Source organism: Anguilla anguilla, chromosome 3 (assembly GCF_013347855.1).
Source record: "Anguilla anguilla isolate fAngAng1 chromosome 3, fAngAng1.pri, whole genome shotgun sequence".
NCBI classification, from domain to species: domain Eukaryota; kingdom Metazoa; phylum Chordata; class Actinopteri; order Anguilliformes; family Anguillidae; genus Anguilla; species Anguilla anguilla.
The window spans coordinates 58,906,803-58,926,249 of NC_049203.1; the positions used below are offsets into that span (position 1 = coordinate 58,906,803).

General features: G+C 42.5%; 1 protein-coding gene across 3 annotated transcripts; it reads left to right on the forward strand.

Annotated features, from left to right (window-relative positions):
* The first annotated feature begins 160 nt into the window (after positions 1-160).
* LOC118222254 (zinc finger CW-type PWWP domain protein 1-like) lies at positions 161-19,395 on the forward strand. 3 transcript variants are annotated; one of them, XM_035407684.1, is made up of 18 exons: positions 161-883; positions 2,286-2,434; positions 3,626-4,353; positions 5,153-5,243; positions 5,857-5,923; positions 7,727-7,908; positions 8,547-8,657; positions 9,151-9,271; positions 11,547-11,622; positions 11,950-12,054; positions 12,601-12,681; positions 14,676-14,748; positions 16,309-16,337; positions 16,619-16,685; positions 16,961-17,029; positions 17,342-17,440; positions 18,097-18,204; positions 18,788-19,395. In XM_035407684.1, exons 2-18 carry the CDS (start codon positions 2,419-2,421, stop codon positions 19,288-19,290), a joined length of 2,526 nt encoding a protein of 841 aa, XP_035263575.1. In that variant the 5' UTR covers positions 161-883; positions 2,286-2,418; the 3' UTR covers positions 19,291-19,395. The 3 variants fall into 3 exon arrangements, with proteins under 3 accessions (XP_035263575.1, XP_035263576.1, XP_035263574.1); XM_035407685.1 differs by lacking the exon at positions 161-883 and having other exon boundaries at positions 2,217-2,434; positions 7,730-7,908; XM_035407683.1 differs by lacking the exon at positions 161-883 and having other exon boundaries at positions 2,218-2,434.
* The last annotated feature ends 52 nt before the right edge of the window (positions 19,396-19,447 follow it).

A 19,447-nucleotide genomic window follows, 5' to 3' on the forward strand; every position in this document is an offset into this window, starting at 1 on the left:
AATTTGGTATATACGGGTAGTTATTCCCGAAATTAAAAGGTATTTTACTCCAACTCGTTTCCCGCCCCTCCCCCCTTCTCGCCCCCCTCTTTCCTCTGTGTCGGATTGCAACTGTATGTGTGGGATATGTAGTTTTTACATTCTTTCCTATCGTGTTTGGGCCGCCAGGCGCAGCTGTAGGTTTGCACGCTGTTAAACCGATTGTGAGTATTAGCTTAGTAAAATTATATTGTGACTTGTGATAATTCAAATACTTATCAACAACAGTTTAACTAAACATTGTTAGATAATAGTACTTGGATCATTCTTCAATACTTAAGTTATTTCATAATTGACAAACAAATGACGTTATTATAATTGAATATCAAACACAATGATGATGGTGATAATGATTTTTATTTTTACTGTTGTTGTACTGGTTATGTGTAGTAATAGTAGTAGTTGCAGAAGTAGTTGGTTTGCTTTTGGTATATTGTGTGCTGGAATAGGGGTAAGCAGAAGGAAACAGTGGAGTGAAATTGTTCAGTGACTCATAAGATACATTTTTTCTAGAAGAAAAATGAATCAGTCTTGCTCTTTGGATAACAGCACATAGGTCTGAATGTGAAACCTGAAACATTGTAATATTCATCAATTTTAATTACAATTTAGCAATTAGCTAAAGCCACTTACAACAGTGCAAGCACTTTCAACATGGTAAGTTAACACCAACATTTGAGACTTTTGCAGAAAACAACCAGTGTCTGCTTCCTGATTGGGGAAGGTCATTCCACAGCCTGGAGACAAGAGCAGAGAAGAATCAGGGATGCAAGGGGCAGTGGGAGGATGTCTTAAGAGATCGGGCAGCCAGATGACAAGAGACTGAAACCTGTCTGGTTTTAATGTATGCACTAAAATCGTCTGTGTTAAAGAAATTTGTACAGAGTACATTTAAGTCCCAATTCAACGCTTGTGTACTCTGTTAGAGTTTAATTAACACTAGACATTAATGTATATGGTGAAACCATTGTCTGAAGATAGGAAGGAACTGTGTCATTTACAGTTTGGAATGCCAGTGTAAGTTACAGGCATTTTAATTGAATGTAGGCAGCTACTGGAAGCTGGTAAAAGTTGATCAAAAGTGGCCTGAAGACCAGGCAAGCAGCAGGATTCTGGACCAGTTTCAGTAGCCTGACGGCACAGGACAGAAAGCTGGCCAGCAATGCATTTGCAATTGTCCAAGCAAGAAATTAGGAGGGCTTCAACAAGTAACCAAGTGGCCTCTTGGGTGAGGAGGGGCAGATTGTTCTGATGTTTGAACAGAGAACCTGCAGGGTCATTGCAGTGTGTTTTAAGAAGCTTAGCTGGTCATCCAGGGTCACACCAAGTTTCTTAGCTGAGCAGGAGGGAGACACTGGGGAGCTATCAGTAGTAATTGAGGCATCAATCCACTGGGAAAACTTTGCCAGGAGCAACAAGACTTCTGTCTCACCCAGGGTGAGCTTCAAGTGATGGATGGACATTCAGGCTACAATGTCCGTTAGGTGTGCAAAGGTATGGGCTGAACTTGTCTGAGGAGAAAAATGAGTAAAAGCGTTGAGTATTATAGAGTTGAGGATAGCAATGATTTGACTGGGCCAAGTTATAGCTGTAAAAACAGAGGAAGAAATGACCAAGCACCAAGCCCTGCGGTGGGCTAGTCTGGATATACCATCAAGATGGCTTGGGTGCGCAAGGAAAAATAAAAATATAATGGGAAATTGTGATGAGTAATTCACAAATCTTTCAAATGAATGAACTGATTTTCTGCTGTTTGCAGGCAGTTTACATTCTGCACAGCAGAATAATTAGGCTGTCACAGATATATATGCAGTATAAAGCTAAATCCTGTTGACCTTTTAAATTTCCTGTAATACTATAGCCAGCTATTTAAGAAAAGTTATTTCACAAAAACCTCAATAGCCTGTACTCAGTCATAGTGGGGGGGAATAGTGGAATTGACTACCCAGGGACCCGGCAGGGAGGAAAAGTGGGGTGGGTGTCTCAAGAGGCCTGGACTAAGGGGAAGGTGGCCCACAGAGACTGTATTTGCACAGGGCCCAGCATTTCATGGTACACCTCTTCCTGTATCACCCCTCCTTCTTTAGCCTAAATAAACAAATTAAGGCTAAATTGATACTGGTAGTATTTGCATTTGGAGGGTTACCAGACAAGTACTGAGGTTATGGGTGTTTTTTTTTTTGTTGTTGTTTTGTTTTGGTTTTTTTTTCTTCACCTGAGACCGCCTTCTGTTGTGCACGAGCCAGTGATCTTCTCAACGGCAATCTGAGACAAGAGCGCGGGAAACGTCTTCACAATCAGCGGTCTCGAGATTAGAACTCAACGCAATCTAGCTAATCCTGAGGAGACGCGAGAACGTTGCAACACTCATCCAAGATTATGGATACAACACGGGGTAAATATGTTTATTTAAATACACTTTTTGAAATAAGTATGCATATTTGCAGCAACAGTTTGATTGGTATGTGTAATACATAGCTACTAAAGTCTGAACTACAAGAAATGTAGGTAGGTATATTAGCTAGTTAACGTTCGTTAGTTATGTCTCAAAGAATGCCTTCGAAAGTGGATTTATTTAGCCTAACGTTAGCCTAGCAATGTTAATTTTCGCTAGATTAGATACTAAAAATCAGACGGTTAAATATTGTTTCAAACGGTTGTAACACCTGCGGGAAATTGTGTCTAACCAGCCTCTTTTGAATACAAATGTTTTTGTGATAACTTGCTAACTGCGCTATCTCATATACGACGTTTGCAAAGTTGGCAAAGTTATCATGCCTGTAAAGTCACTGCTGTAAGTAATCACTAGCATAAATTCGCTAATTCGGAATTCGAACAGAATGTGAATTCATATGTGGACGGAATAAGGTTGAAGGAAAGAGAAGTTCAAATGGGAATGAATACAGTTAAACTTGGGAGCAGTGGCGTAGGTTTTCGTTTGAACATTGGGGGGACACGTCCTACCCGTCCCGCCCGGTTCTTACGCCAATGCTTGTGGGTGTGTCAGAGCATGGTAGCGTTAACCTGTCACTTAAATTAAAGTTACAGAAAATACTTTCGGTCTGCAAGTTACCATACACTAAAAAATGGTTCGTTGGATAAATAGAAAAAAATTGCGTTAGTCTGGTTCACCTGTTTTTTAGGGTTTCTCATTTAAAGTTCAAGTGAACCTAATATTTTCCAATTGTGAAAACCTAAAAAGTAAAGGTGCAACAAATTGAAGTGAAAATTTTTGGTTTGTACATGAAACATTTTTTTTTCAATGTAGCATCAGAGAGGTCATTGGAAAATAAGGTTTGATTGTCATTGGACCAGGTAGCCCATGAAAACATATAGGCCGAATTCAGATCCAGAATAAATCAAATATGATACATTTGCCCAATACACTGACTGCTTGAAGGCTTTTTGCTTGCTAATGAAACTGTTCTTGCTACTTTGCGCAAGAAAGTTATTTGTTCAGGTTGGATTTTTAGCCCAACACCACTTGGTGTTCCAGATACAGTGCACAGCTTTGCTGCAAAATATGTATAATTTAACACGTCCTATTGTACATTTCCTCTGAGAATGCATGTGTGTTACATCTTAGGTCTAAAGGAAAAGCCCAGGTTTGCCTCCCCAGTTGCTCGAGGTGGGCAGAATGAAGGCGAGAGGAAGAACCAGATCCAAAAAGAGGAAATGATCAAAAAAACAAAAGAAAGGGAAGAGAAAGAAGGTCCAGAGGGAGAAAGAGAATCTTTTCATGCCTCAGGAAAAAAAGAGTTTGAAACGGGAGAGGTTTTGGAATGCAGTGAAAAATCAGAGATAGGCAAGGGTAATAGAAGCACAAGTGTAGAGCCAAAACAAACAAAGATCTTAAAATCAGAGAAGAAAAATCTGTCTGCAAAAGAGGTGAAAGGTGGAAAGTTTACCAAAGCTAAAAGAAAGAGAACCATAGGGTGTGTTGCGCCAGATGAGAATCTGGAAGCAGAAGATGCAGAGTCAGGGGTCGTGCAGGGAGATGGAGGGGGCGTGGCTGAATGTAGGGAGCAGGAGGCCGACACAGGGAACTTGCTGGAGGAAAAGAAACCCATGCTGTCAGGAGGAGCCCAAAGCTCAACATCAGTGGGGAAGAAAAGCAAAACCAAGAAGAAGGATTTGGGGGTAGAAGTGCAGGAGGAGGAAGGGATTAAGAAAAACAAGAGCAAGAGTATGAGAGCAGAAGGAGGAGATAAGGAGAAGCGGAGAGGGAACAGTGTGGAGTCCAAGCAGAAAGCCAGCCAGGGAGCTACGACAGGGCTAGGGAAGGCCAGGGTGCAAAGTGTCATCAAGAGCCAGGTAACAAAATTAATGGCAAGATGTGATTTGGAGGTTTAGATGAAAACCAGGCGAATGGTAGGAAACCACAGGGCATATTCCTGGGAGTAACCCCAGTCGAGTTCTCTATGAGAATGGGAATTAGGACAAATAAGTGTGGAGTCGAATATGCAAAGAGGCATGTAAGATAGGGCAGCGTTCGGGGAGAATCATTATAACTGGGCGATTTGGGCTGCAGTGGTCGCTGTGTTGCACAGTTCACTTGTTCTGCAGAATGGAGTTATGACAGAGACATGCATACATATAATGCGGAAGCCCCACTTTTCACAGACGAGACGGGCTGTCTTTTCCCCAGTAATCTCAGGGCCAATTGGTTTTGCTCTTGATGAAAACTGGAGCGAGCAATTGTGCCCCCCAGGCAGCTGAAGCACACATCGTTATCCGCCTCCTCCACTTCTGTCATTGCTGGCAGTCCTGTGGCAAGGGAATTTGTTCCCAGGACAAATCGGTGTTAGTCTAGAGGTACCAGTCTTATAGCAGTTGTTCAGTTTAATAATACTAGAAATTGTGGTGGTAAGTTGCAGTGTAGTTACATTTTTTTTTAAATGATATACTTATGCACTGTAAATAGTAATTGTCGCGTTTTGTTTTACCACCATATGCTTAGTACATTTGAAAATAAGTGACAGAGAAAGACTACGTCAAAAATTTGAAACATGCATGTAAAGTGTGGATCACTGCTTAGAAATGCAGAAATAACGTCAAATGCAACAACACTGGTCAACCTTTGTCCTCTCTGTGTGACTTTGTCTCTGAGTAGGACCCCCAGCCCATCAGCTCCCTGCTGTCTGACAGCCAGTACAATGAGATCTTCGAAAGTGTGCTGGACTCCTCACTGGAACACTGTCTGGGTAAGGTGGCACATCCTTACTGTCTGTCTCTCACTGCCCTCTCGGGTTCAGATTACAAAGTTACAGGGAGATATATTTAAAGATTATTGCTAAACAGAGAAAAACAAGTTATCCAAATATTAGACTTGCTAAAAAAAGGGATTCATGTAGGCGATCAGTTTTATCATAATAACGCTATATTTGGTCAAAGTACTACATAAAATACTATCGTTTGTTCGTACCTGATGGCCAAATAAGAAATGTAAGTTAGTAAAGATTAACAGTAGTTTACCTCAGACCTTTAGTTGTTAAGTGTTTATTAACCAATGATATCACTAAACCAGTGGTAAACAGTAAAGATGTGAATAGTGTTAAAGGAGAAAAACTGCAGAAAGTGTCAAAACCTTTTAAGTTTCATGTGTGCCATTTTTATAAAACAGTCCAGTGCACTTATCTTTAGGAAAATTCTCCAAATTACCAAGGGATGTGTTTCATTGCCCTTTCTCTTTTATGCCTTTGACATGATTCCTTTTAGCTAGATTTATTTTGGGTTCTGTCAACACCATGAAGCCTCAGTTGACCTGTGTAGTAGTTATTTAAATGACTAAATGTTAAAGCGTGTCTGTGTGTTTAGAGGATGCCAGGGCAGTGCTGAGTGAAGTGGAGTTGTTGCAGGCCAGTATTGGCAAAAGCTGTGAAAGGTAAGAAAAATTACTCTCTCCCTTAAGGATAATTTAAAATCACACTTGTTTTCATCTTTGGTTAATTCATAATGTCAGATATAATGTTATTTAATGTATTATTATCTCTTGGACACTCATATTGGATAGTAAGCCAACTGAAACAATTGAGTCCCATGTGTGCTGCTCTTCCCACTTACCCTATCATTACCTGTCTGTCAGCACAGTAATATTCAGAGGCAATTAGTGTTTCTGTTCGCTGATAATTGTTGGTCTCTGTCCATTGGAGATCCTTGGGACCTGACTCAAACTTGGCCGTGAGTTTGAGTTACAGAAAATGCCCCTCAAAATATCTTCACTTCAGAAGTTTCACTCACTCAAGGGGGTGCAGAATCAGATTTATCTAGTAGCAAGTCTTGTGTAGCCATTCATAATTTGATGGCTGCCAAGCCAACGTAATATTCTGATAAAAAAGCACTGAAGTGAAGAGCTAGGTAAATGGAATGGCTATTTCGCATCAGACGTCACGATGCAATTATTTAACAAAAACACCTCAAGCTGCTGCAAGCCGAGCAAAAATCGTATCCGAAAATCTGTCAAAAGAACACCCACAAGTCCATTCTGATAATACTCCATAATTATAGTGTCAACCATGAAAATGATTTTTTCCACTATTACATTAAAGTTGGGCAGCAGGAGTTGCTTTACGGAAAAAAAAAACTGATGAGATGTTTGCCATTTGCTGGAAAGACATTCAGTTTTTGATTGTGAACAGGCCGTCCGCACGTCTCTGCTGATAACAAAAAATCTTACATTTGAACATATCAGAATTATTCAAGCCAAAATGAAGAAGACAGGTTTGCGCTGCATCTTCTTGTTAGGCTTGCTGAAACTACAATATCCCATAATGTATTTCTTTCTCCAGCTTTCAGAAATTCTAGAGCTACGCATGAATGGGAAATAAAAGAATCGCTAGTTAAGTTTCCAGCCAAATGCTCTGCAAATGTTAAGCGGAGTTCCAAAAGTTGGCTAAAGAAAATGCGAAACAGTGTGTTTCCTTCAAGTACTGTGAATATTCTGATGAGGGCAAACTAGATTGCGTAATCAGAAGAGTGCCAGCCAAACACATGCTGCCATTTTTTGGGCTTTCTGGAGCGGAAGCATGTGACTTAGGTCGCCGGCACATCATAATTTATTCCAAAAATCCCCTCTATTGCGTCCTCTTTTTGTGTGATATTTTGGCATCTTTTCGAATTCCAGGCGTTCCCAGTCACGTTTACTTATGAGCAAATTCAAATTTTGCATAAAAACAGTTGGATGGGAACCCCACTACTGTCTTTAAAATTGAAAAAATTATTCATCTTTGTGGTGTAATTCACGTAATGTACACAAATGCCGCATTGCACTCGGATTTCCGAACTTGGTGTAAAGGGTGGTGATGAAGCATACGTTCTTCAAATCAGGAACTTGCTGACACTATGTGGAGAAAAACTGTAAATGTTCTGCCTAATGGAATTTTCCATTAAATCCATGATTTGATCTTAAATCTTATACTGCTAGGGTTAGGTCCCTGGTATCTCTTTAAGATTCTGCAGTCATTGCCATCCTAGCACCAACATGTCTGATTTTAGGGGCCTGTTTTTGCAGTCACATTCCTTGCCGCCACTGGTATATTACTGCCCTGGGAGTATTTGTGTGAGCGTGCCTGACTCCTAATTGGTGCCTAACTCCCAGTTCGTCCTTTCGTTACAGGGATTGCATTTTTAGCATTTGACTGCCCTATTGTGACAGTTGTAAGGTATCGGTGGAATATTTGTTCCCCAGCAGTGCCATTGGTGGAAACTGGGAGGGAGAGCTTGAATCGAGCCAATCCGGCAGGAGCAGTCGGGGCACTGGTCAGGGAAAGAAAAGAAAACTACAGGAAAAGAGTGTGGAGAAGACCAGTGGCGAGCAAACTGAAGAGTGTGAGCAGGAGCCCAAAAAAAGCAACTGCAATGGAGATGAATGTGAGTGTGAGCCGACATGTCCGCAAAAAGACGCCATCTTCTGGTTGCGACTTCATTCTGATGAGGTGTTTGAACGTGATGATTTAACTGCATTACAGATGTATCGCTCCCAAAGTGCTGTGTTTTTCAGCTGGCATAATAACACAACAGGAAGCTCTGTGTGTGAGAGCTTGTTGAGACCTATGCATTAGCGCCTTGCCTTCACTTCTTGATGCTCATAATGCTCATGGTTGGTTTCATGATGATGCTCATGGAACCAGCCATGTAAATGGAGTCTAAAAGAAGAGTAATCTCCTGAGAGGTTATAGGTAGGTCACCGGAGTTATTGTCGGTATTTCATTTTCAGTGCAGTAAAATATGTGACCGTAAACATGGAAAGGTGTAAAAACTATATTCATCTGACTCCCCTGATATATAATATATGATTCAAAGTGTTTGCTGGCATTGATTTTAACATGTCTGCGTGTGTGGAATCGGACACTGCTGTTGGGTAAATAGATTTTTACTCCAGTAATGATGTAGCTGTGTAAGTATGTTGAACATGTGCGCGTTGTGAAAGTGCAGAAGTACAGCAGTCCTGGGCGGAGGCGGCTTGCTAAGCCAGCGAATACTAATGTAACGTGTGCGTGCGCATTTAGATGACTTGTGGGCCCAGTGCAGCAGAAACAGCTGTAAGAAGTGGAGGAAGCTGAAGTGGCACGAGGACCTTTCAGTTCTGCCGGCAGACTGGGCCTGCTCCCAGAACACCGGTACTCTGCGCACGTTCACACGTTGACCCTTGACCCAGTCAAATCCGCAGTGTTCAAACTCTCGATATTATGACCGTACTCCTCTGAGAGTGGTTCTTTAGGCTGAGGGGAGGTACGTGAGCTCCCTGTTGAAATGAATCTTGTGGTGCAAATGGCCTCTAGTGGCTGCCCACCATTGCTTTAATGGCCTTAATTATTTTAGAGGTTCTGGCACCTGCACTCTCACACAATCAGTCACTTTCAAATGAAGCTGTTGGTTGAGATTGGCTATCGACGGGTTTGTAAAATTAAAAATTAGACAGTAACCATTCCTTTCAATTAACATGCATTAACATTTAAAACAAGCTCTGCCACTTTAAGCATATGTTATTCAATTCATTTTCACCCAAGGTTGTAGACAGCAGTGAAGATGGTTTCCCATGAAATAAGTGGTCAACCTTCACCCACCCCGTGGCTTTATATCTGAGGCGTGCTTGTCCCTTCTGTGGCACAGACCCCCAGCACAGCAGCTGCGACTGCCCGGAGGAGAACTGGAGCGGCAGTGAGGAGGACCTGGTCCACAGCAGCCTGGTCCCTGGATCCATGGTGTGGGCTCAGCAACCCGGCTTCCCCTGGTAAGAGACCACACACCCAGCATAGAGCACGCATGCATTTATGCCATGTGTGAGATCCATGGGATTTTTATTTTTTAGTTTGTATTTCAGTCCTCCAAACCCCAAGTCAATACAATACCATGGTCGTGTCTGAATCAGAGCGCTTGCATACTATTGAGTATGGTTGTAGTACAGTGGAGGAGAGTAAGTTAGTAAGTAGGCAAAATTCTCTCTGAATGTAGTGTACTTAAAATCCCAGAATGGTGCACTTATGTCCGGGGTTTTGCTGGATATTTTCAGAGGCATACTTTTCTGAAAGTGAACGACTGTTTTGGGCTCATAAATATGATGCACAGCTTCGCTTTAAAAACAAGATGCAGTTTTGCTGAAGTTTTCCTTCAACAACAACGACACGTGATCATGGCCGCCCAAGTGTGGAACACTTCCACTGTACGGTTAGAAAATAGTATTGAGGGTATTTTTGTATACTGCCTATTGCAAACTGGTATGCACTAAACAGTACACAGTATGCTTAGTAGACAGTACATACCTCAGTAGTTAGGAGGCTAATTTGGACACAGCCCACGTTATAAATAAACCGTTGCCTGGCCTAGTTTGTTACTGCTTTTTACCACTAGAGGTCAGGCTCAACTTTTTTGACTCAACGCCTATGTTTTGTTCTTTTTATGAGCAACCCTGGGCTCATTCCAATAGCTTATTTTCACTCCTTGCATCTCTCAAGTCCTTTCCTCGCTCCTTACCTCCACCCAACGGAGGACATGAGGAAGAGCTTCAAGGATGAGATTTTATTTTATTTATTTAACCTTTATTTAACTGGATATGAGGACTAGGCAAATAGAATGTCCTTGCTCAGTAAAGTGTGCAGTTGAAACAACGTTATTTACCAATGACGTGCTGCACAGCTGTATCTCCTGCCAGCGAGCTTGCACCAATGGATTGTTCTGTACTGATTGTTTTGAAAGGACAGGGGTTAACATTGAGCATTGAAGGTTGCGTTTCCTATGGAGTAACAAACAAACTGAACAATATGGGAAACAAAAATATCAGCATACCAATAGCACTGCAGGAACTGGAATGTCCTTTAAGACGGCGGGCCGAGGAGATGAGGACAGATAAAAATGAGCGATTGGAATGAGTCTCCTTTTCCTGCTACCTAATTTGGTGGTCTTTTCCACTTTATAAGAAGCAAGGTCAGGCACTTTGTCCAAGACACTGATTGCTGCCTTTTACCCATGTAGTAGTATAAAAAATGCACAGTCATCACTTTAGGGCAGCAGTGCACATTTTCAAGCAGTTAGAGCGAGAAGCTCTGTTGTTTTAAGGGCTGCTTCATTGTAGCCAAAAATAGAATTTTTGTTCCCTCCAGAGTGACACAGGACAGGCTGAACACTACAGCCTGGTAATCGCTAGTTCTAGTGGCTATATCAGTAACCATCTTTGACTTCAGTCCACCAGGGATCCTCAAGTTACAGCTGCACGAGCACCACACAGCCGATCAGCAGCACAGGTTACCAGGTCCTGACAGGGATAGATGCACCTGTTCTCCTGTTTGCCACAAACTTTCCCGTAGGAGGTTGTGCAGCTTGTAGTGTCAGGGAATACATGAGCTCAGCTACAGTTCAGATGGAGAATGGGACACAGAGTGGTTATGTACAAAAAGATACATATATTTATGCCTGCATTTTCTCCATAATGAATCCTGTTTTGCTGGACAGCTGAAGACTGTTCTTGATGCCCTGGATGAAGTGTTCTATTGTGGTCTACGGTTGCTCTGATACACATTTTTGGGTGCCAGTGGCGATGTATACTAATATGTTTGGTTTTGAGGTTCTTGGTAAAAGTTGCTGATAAATTTCCAAAATAAGAATCAATGTCCCTGTTTTTCTAAGGACAGCATTCAGAGTTGCTGTGCAGCTATGTTTGGTCAAAGCAAGGTAATAAACTTACGAGTTATTTATAATTCATAAACAGATACCTTTCCTGGGAGGCCTCAAGCAGAAAACGTATTTAGGAATTTATGTGTAAGTGCTGCTAAATATGTCTGTTCCTTTTTTCTTTTTTTAATAGATTCGGATAGAGATTGATATATCAATACTGAATACTGGTACTTTAACACTTTTTTTTAAACTCTTATGTTATTCCCAACTGTTTCATCGTGTCAGAGGAGAAATCGTCCTTGTGAACTCTTGGGAAGCGGTCATGTTGACCTCTTATCAGGTATTCCTGGAGCCTGCTCGTGATTGTAAGCCACTGTTTTTGTCTGTTGTGTGCACAGGTGGCCAGCGATGATTGAGTCTGACCCAGACGCCAAGTCATCCTTCCTTTTCAAGAACAAGACGGAGAAATCCCCTGTAAGCTCAGGAAGCAATGCCTCAGAGTGAAAGGATTTCCAATAAGTACCCAATACTCCAGCCTCAAATTGTCAGTTGTCCACCTGTTTTTGTCACCAGTTACCCAAAGGCGGCAATCTTGTGATTGTGTATATTGCCTTATTGACCTGGCCCTCTCTCCATGAGCGGTGTCATCTGATAATGAAACAAATCACAGCCCAAAAAATTCAATATTGTGCGAATGAATGTTTTTGTCAGAAACGGAATGATAACCTTCTTAGATCAAAATAGTTTCCTGTTCGAGGTACAGACGGGCGGCAAAACCACAGCTTTCTTTTTGCTCCGCAGTCCAAGTACCACGTGACGTACTTTGGAGAGCCGGCCACCCGCGCGTGGGTGTCTGCCTGCAGGGTGAAGGCCTTCCACGCTCTCTCCGAGGAGGCCGCGTCGAGCGTGAGTCCCTTTGATCAGCCGCGAAACGCCGCGGCTCTGTCCCTCAGACCGCTCTGCCATTAGAGCCCGCCCGCCCGCCGTAGGGTCGGGGGACTGCGGGACTAATCAATCTGACGTGAGGGTCATTGTCAGCGCAGTCGGAGGTAGTCGTCACGGCGACAGCGGCAGTCGGGTAGATTGCCTCCTCGGGTTGTGTCTTAGCCCGTCGCCTGTCCGTTACTCACAGACAAATCTGCGGCCCTTCCATAGACACACTGTTTCCTGGGAACTAAGTAGGAACTCTGCAGTCACAACAGCGAGTAAAAATAATGGGACAGCAGTGCAGCAGCAATTCTCTTGTAACGTATAGCTGTGTGGTTTATTTTTATTTTACAAGCTCTTATCTGCTGATAAATTCTGTGGAAGTTCCAGCATGGCGTCGGGTCCGGTGTGTCACGGCTCTTGCCTTCCTCACAGACCTGGAGACCCACTCCTCAGCCGGGCCTGTCGTCTGCTCTGACGGACTGTGGTTTCTGTCTGACTTTGGTTTCTGTTGTTGCTTAACAGATGGTCAGGCAGCAGAGCTACAAGAAGATGTTCAGCGTATCGCTGAACATGAGCAGACAGGCAGAGAAACTTCCTCTAAAGGTAAAAACTGCACTACTCTGAATGAAGCAGGGCCTCTGGGCTGAAACAAGATGTCTACATGGGAGTCCTGTTGGTCCCATAAAGGATTTTTTGTTGTTTTCTACAGTTTATTTCTGCATCTGTCACTTTGTGATCAATGCCTTTGTAAATGGCAAATTAGTGAAAACCTAAGTGAACCATTGGGGTTTGAAATTTTCACATGTACCTAACATGAAGAAATTGTAAATGTTCTCCTTGGAAGAACTTAAGTGATCTGTAAAAGCACTGATAGTAATATTGTCATGTAATAGTTGCACAGCACATAGGTGATTTTAATATTTTTTCCGTGATGTTTTTGATCTGCCATAAAATCATTTAAAACACCTTAATTTGGTTATTTCAGTCAAATAAAAAAGTATTTTTATATTATGACTATTTTTGTTTGAACATTGAACTCTATGTCATCATATTGTAGGTAGAATTCAGTCATATGACCTTACACATTGACCTTATAGCATTACGTTGTTTATATAAATTTGGCAAAGTGCAGGTGGCACAGAAGATTCTTTCTGAAGCAGGGGATACCGTGCCGAATGAAATCCTGCCTTTCTGGGCAAGGCGTTGCCCAATTACGACACTTCCAATTAGGACATGAGTCTGCGGGACAGGTCACTGCACTGTGCACTAGTGCAAAAAGCTGGACCTGCCGGCCAGAAGGCCAAGCCAAGGGGCGACATAGCTCAGGAGGTAAGACCGATTGTCTGGCAGTCGGAGGGTTGCCGGTTCAAACCCCGCCCTGGGCATGTCGAAGTGTCCTTGAGCAAGACACCTAACCCCTAACTGCTCTGGCGAATGAGAGGCATCAATTGTAAAGCGCTTCGGATAAAAGCGCTATATAAATGCAGTCCATTTACCATTTACCAAGCTATGGCTGTTCTTGGTGAAGTAGTACACGCGTACTGAAACAGTGTAGTAGATTACACTGTGTCACATGCCGGTGTCGCCCGTGGCATGCTCACGTCCCGCCACCAGAGAGAGCAGTTCTACTAGCTATTGTATCCTTGCCGTCCAGAACAGCACGGCATTCCCTGAATGTTGTTGTGCTCCGTATTAATGTGACACAGAGACATGGGGAGAACATTACGTGCTATGTAGGTTGTGTTTAGCCTGGTGACAGAAAGCATCAGGCCCTCCTCACACCACTTAGCAGACTTCTTTTTTTTTTGGCAATCTTCACACTTTCACAAGCTCCAGCGTAAATTGTAATGAATATTCAACGTAGTCAAGGCAATTATATTTTTCATTTTCTGCTTTTTCATTCACGCTATTTAAATCCTCTACCATCTTTCATTGTTGTACATACGTTAAACCAATTAAACATTTAGATAACTCGCATCCCCCTTCCCTCTCTGTCAGTTCCCACTGCTGTGAAAAATTGCAAAATCCTCAGCAGTCATCCCATTTCTGTGAAGCTGCAATAGGATTATTTTTCCCTCTGGACCGGCTGAACTCTACCAGTCAGTCTTCAGTTGCAGCATATCAATGGAAAGTGCCATTTCAGCCATATGCTAAACATTTCCCACAAAACCACAGAGTTGCATTCAGCTAATACAGAAATATTCTTCACTCTTGCCAACAGGTCTGCCCGTTCATGCGGAAGCTTTGCACAGAGCTTTTCTCTTCCCATTTCTTTGATTAATTACACGCTAGTTTTGAGTGTCAATACGTTTACGCCCACTTATTGCTTCAGTTTTTTTCCAGTCGCAAGAAAACACTCCACACGACAAAATCAAAGCTACTTTTTCAAGAGACGTCGGCTGATTTCCAGCTGCCATTTGACCGTTTCTGAGAGGGTAATGGAGAGGTTTGGTGGGAGGATTCTCAGATTCAGTGGGCCTGTGTGAGTCTTTGTTGAGCGCTAACTGATGGTCAGTGATGGGGACCGTGTGGGAAGTCTTGCTCCAGAGTCGGCGCTGTGAGTGAGTTCATGCGTTTGTCCTGCCTCTGTCCTGCAGCGGAGACTGGCAAAGTTTGGGTTTTTGAGCCGGTACCAGGACAGCAGAATCTCTGTGGGGGACAACAGCACAGGTAACACTAACATATTCATGCTCACATGCTTGCACCTCTGTGCCACTGCATTTAGGCCTCAATCACCAACACACACACTCTCGTGTATACAAACACACACACACACACACACACACATACATACACACTCGCACACACACATGGTGTTTGCCACAGTAGGTAAGCCTTTCCTCGCCAGCACAACTAGACATTCACACATTTTTCAGTGATTAATTGGGTTTGATTTTGTGAGTTCTGCTATTTGCTAGGTGCAGTGTTTTCCTACTTTGTTGCCGCTATGACTGGGTGGCTTCTCAAACTGGTTTCTGTGCATTACACTCTGCAGGACTACCCTTTTGCATGACAAATAACATTCATTTGTAAAGCTGTTATTAATGGTTAATGCCTTGCAAGCTTTTATTTAAAAATGAATCGTATGCTCGAATGAGACTCAGTGTAGTTCCCCAGTGACAGATGTCACCATGACAAAATTGAAAATGAAAGCCGAGTACATTAAATATAAGTATTACTTCTCACAGTGGTGAAGGTAGTAAATCTTTCTGTCCAATGTGTTGAAAACTCTCAAAGAAAATAGCTGTTTGACTGAAAGTTCTGGAGGAGTGTTGGGTGGTGAGTGCAGCACTAGGGGACTTTGTTTAGTTTACACAGAGACAGTCTGGGCAGCATGTCCCCATCGGGAGACTATGTTGAGCAAACTACAGGAAGAGACTGGTTAGAGTGATCACAGCGTTACAGTCCCAGAGGCTTCTCCGCTATCACGAAGATGGAAGCTGCTCCGATGGAACGACGAGTGGGGAATGTGCCTCTGGGTAGGCTGGGAGGAGGCCTCTTTCCGCACTTTATTCTCCAGCACTGCTGTACTGACTGAAGCAATGCACATAGATCATTCGTTAACCAAGCGAGGTGAAGCCACAGAAAATAAAACGTACCTGCGAGTGAGCTAAATATACTCATTTGATGTTTCCTCATTGGCAGCATGTCATTATATTTTTCCGTGAAACTGTCTACTCCTGCAATAATCCTCCATTCCCAGTTACAAAACAGATAGACTGGTAGTTCAGCGCCTTGTGCTCGTGACAGTACTGACATGCTGAATAATCCAGTTTGTGTTCTTGTACAGTTCCACCTCCCACAGATTGCAGGTTAACATGGCGGTTTCTTCAGTTTCATATTTCTAGAGACCTGATTTTTCTGCAAGTCTGGGTATTGCGATCATACTGTAGCAACTTTTACCCATTTTGAACAAAGATGAATTTAAAAAATCCTAAAGCCTAGTGCTGTATAAGAGAAACATGCATATCCATTTATTTTATTTGTTCAGTTTTACTGCTGAAAATTTGCATTTAGTAGTGTGTAAAAAATGTTTTTTTAAAGCATTGATTGCATTTATAAAATGACGTTTACAGATAAATTACTATTTGGACAGAAAGTATGCAAACCTAATACTAAGAGTAAATAATTTATGAACCACGATGTACAGTGTGTTTCACTATGCTTTTTCTGTTCTATTATTCAAAATCTACCAGTATCCCTTCTGAAGTTTTGCCTTTGTTCCGACAGAAAGCAGCGAGGGGTACTCTTGTGATGAGGTAAAACATCCTCCATATTTTAGTTCATAAATAATGAATGCAAAACAGTTATGCAACATTTACTGTACAGTAATTGTGACTAATCCACAGTGTTGAGTGTGTGGATGTGTGTACATGCCTGCCTGTGTGTATGTGCATGTGCATCCCTGTGTGTGGATGTGTGTACATGCCTGCCTGTGTGTATGTGCATCCCTGTGTGTGTATGTGTGTACATGCCTGCCTGTGTGCATGTGCATCCCTGTGTGTGGGTGGCTATATGTATGTACCCATGTGTGTTTCAGGAGGATTTTGCTGGCACATCTAAGAAAAGATGCAAGAAAGGAGCAAAGCCAGAAGCTAAAAAGAAGGGTGGGTTTAAGCTAGAAAACCTACATTTCCTAAGCTCTTTTGACGGCATCCAAATGGTTAGCTTTAAATTGATATATTTAGCACGTGCTACAATTTTTGTATGTGACACGCACGACACTGAAATGGCGTATATGCTTTTATATGCATGTGCCTCAGTGATTTACTGTGCTACGAAAAAGTATTTGAGATGAGTAGTGTAAAGACTGTGAGTGGACAGTGAAAAACGGTGGATATGTGAGTTGAGCTCACTGTGTGACCTGCTGTTACACCTGCAGCGGCCAAACTTCCTTCGAACTGCCAGAAACAGAATGGCCGAAATGGACCAAAGCTGAACAGTAATAAAGGTACCTTATTTTACATGCAGTAGCTTAATGCATTATTGATACATACCTCAGGGTTGCGGACTGTCTAGTCAGCCAAGCAGGTAGGAAACTGGAAGTAGCAAACATAATTAGACCTTATCAAGCTCCTTATTTCCGCTGATGTAAAAATGTTTGTGTTAAGCAAGTCGCACTTTGCACTTGCAAAGTCTTGGAAACATGTTTTCTGGATTGTGAACATTATGGGTTCTTTTTATTTAGAGTGTGATGTAAGTGATATAATCGATCACAGTGGAGCAAACAGTGTGGTAATCCCATTTCTTTGGGCATCTGCAGAGCTTGGGAAAAAGGAGAAGGGAAAGGAGGAGGAGAAAAAGAAAGCAGCGAATACACTGTTCCCTGGACCAAAAGAGAAGAAAGCTGCCAGCAAACCAGGTCAGAACTTCTCAGGAGTAAGATTAGTAAATATCCATAGTGTGCCTGCAGTTGATCTTAGCCTAACTGACTCCATTGCTCATCCTTACTGAAGTAAAACAGTGTGCAAAATAATTCTCATTTCTCAAGTGAGGAAACAGGTGACCTATGAATTCATGGACATGGAATACCTAGATGCTGGCTGATGGTGTCTTTCCGATAGGACGGCTTCTTGAATGCAGTTGGTTGCTCAGTTGGTTGCTCAGAGTACACACTGCAAAAAACTTTTTGTAATAAGATGAAAAAGTATTTTCCTTTCTCTCCAGTACAAAATTTTATATTGTTTGCTTGGCAAGTGAAATTTTCTTACTACATTGGCAAATCGAAATGAGTAAAACTCTCACCTAATTGGCAATATTTCTGTCATAAATTTGCAATATAGTTACAGAAGTGAGATTTTATGTATAAATTTAAGACTAAAATGTTTGTTCAGACCTGCTTATTTTTTGGTTTTTGCAGTGCATTCTCCATCTGTTGCAAATTTCATCGAGTTTTAACCAATGCTAGATTCCATCTTCCTCATTTTGGCTTGACTGGAGTGACAAGCGCATGTATAATTCATGCCCATCAGTGGGAGTTGAGCTCTCACTTTGGGTTGATCCTGTATTCGTTCACAGAGTCAGCAGGGGAGGCCGAGCTGGGAGCAGGAGGAGAGCGAGCGGAGAAGAAAGTGCTCACTCCTTCATTCACCAAGCCGAAGGACAAGAAAACCACAGACAAACAAGGTCAGAGCTTATTAATGACTATCTAACATCAAAACAGGGTTCATCGGGGAAAACATTGCTAGAAGACACTGTGCAATCAAAATCATATTTTTTAATGGTGCATGCATTATACATAAGGGAGGAAAAAATATGATGGTATTAAGCCTGTGTTGTTCTGATGAGATTTTATCCTGAAGGCAATAAAGTAGTTACACTGCCCACTACAGGAGGATTTGGTGTTGGTCATTTGGAGACCATGCTTATTGCACCAGCATAAACAGGGGGGCCTCAGGACCGAGGTTGGGAATAACTGCCTTAAAGCGCTTCTCTGATGTAGCTATGTCAAACTGAAGTACTATAGAGCTACTGTTTCTCTCTTCCCTCTGTTTCCTTTCTTATCACTCCATCAGTAGCAAAGGCGGGCCTTGGAAACGAGGTGCGCACACTCTTTTAGCCAACCGGTGACTTCAATTAATTAGTTAAGGGTTGGGCCACCCCAAAAACTGGCAGACACTGTGGTCCTTCAGGACTGTAGGCTGCCACGCCTGCTTTACAGCACGCAGGTAATGAATGAGTTATTTACCCCATTTTTCCCATGCACCAGCGCTGCAAGTGGAAAAGCCCCAGCTCAAAGTCAGAGAGCAGACCATCCCAGGTATCACTGCTCCCAGAGGTCAGGAGGGGGGAGAGGGAGAGAGGGGCTCGGAAAGTACAGGAGAGGACAGGAAAGCCGGAAAGATAAAGGAAAAGGATGATGGGGTCAAGAGAGATGTGGAAAAGGAAGGGAGTGGAGAGGAGAGGAAGAACAAAATACTGCCGGAGGTGAAAAGGGAAGGGAGCGTGACAAAGGAGGACAGAAGAGGGAGCGCCACTGAGGGAGAGATGAAAGAAGAGAGTGAAGGGGAGGCACTGGAAGAGGAATGCACGAAGAAGACAGAGAAGAGCGCTGCATTGGAGGACCTGACCGGCTTTCTGGAGGATGACATGGAGATCCTGAACTGCCAGCAGGAGTTTCTCAATGATGTGGGCACTGAGGAGGAAGAGGACGGAGAAGAGTTTAATTTAATGCTGTTTAAGGGAGTAAGGGCGACTTACCTTCCTGCTTGACTTAAACGATAATATTTGGTTCTTAAAGAATGGTTTTATGCATTATTTATAATCTGTGTTTTGGCTTGTGACGAGAAATAAAATATTGAGTTATGAATTGTGAAACAGTTTTTCACTTGTGTTTTATGATGGATAACCTTTGACGTGGATATTCCCC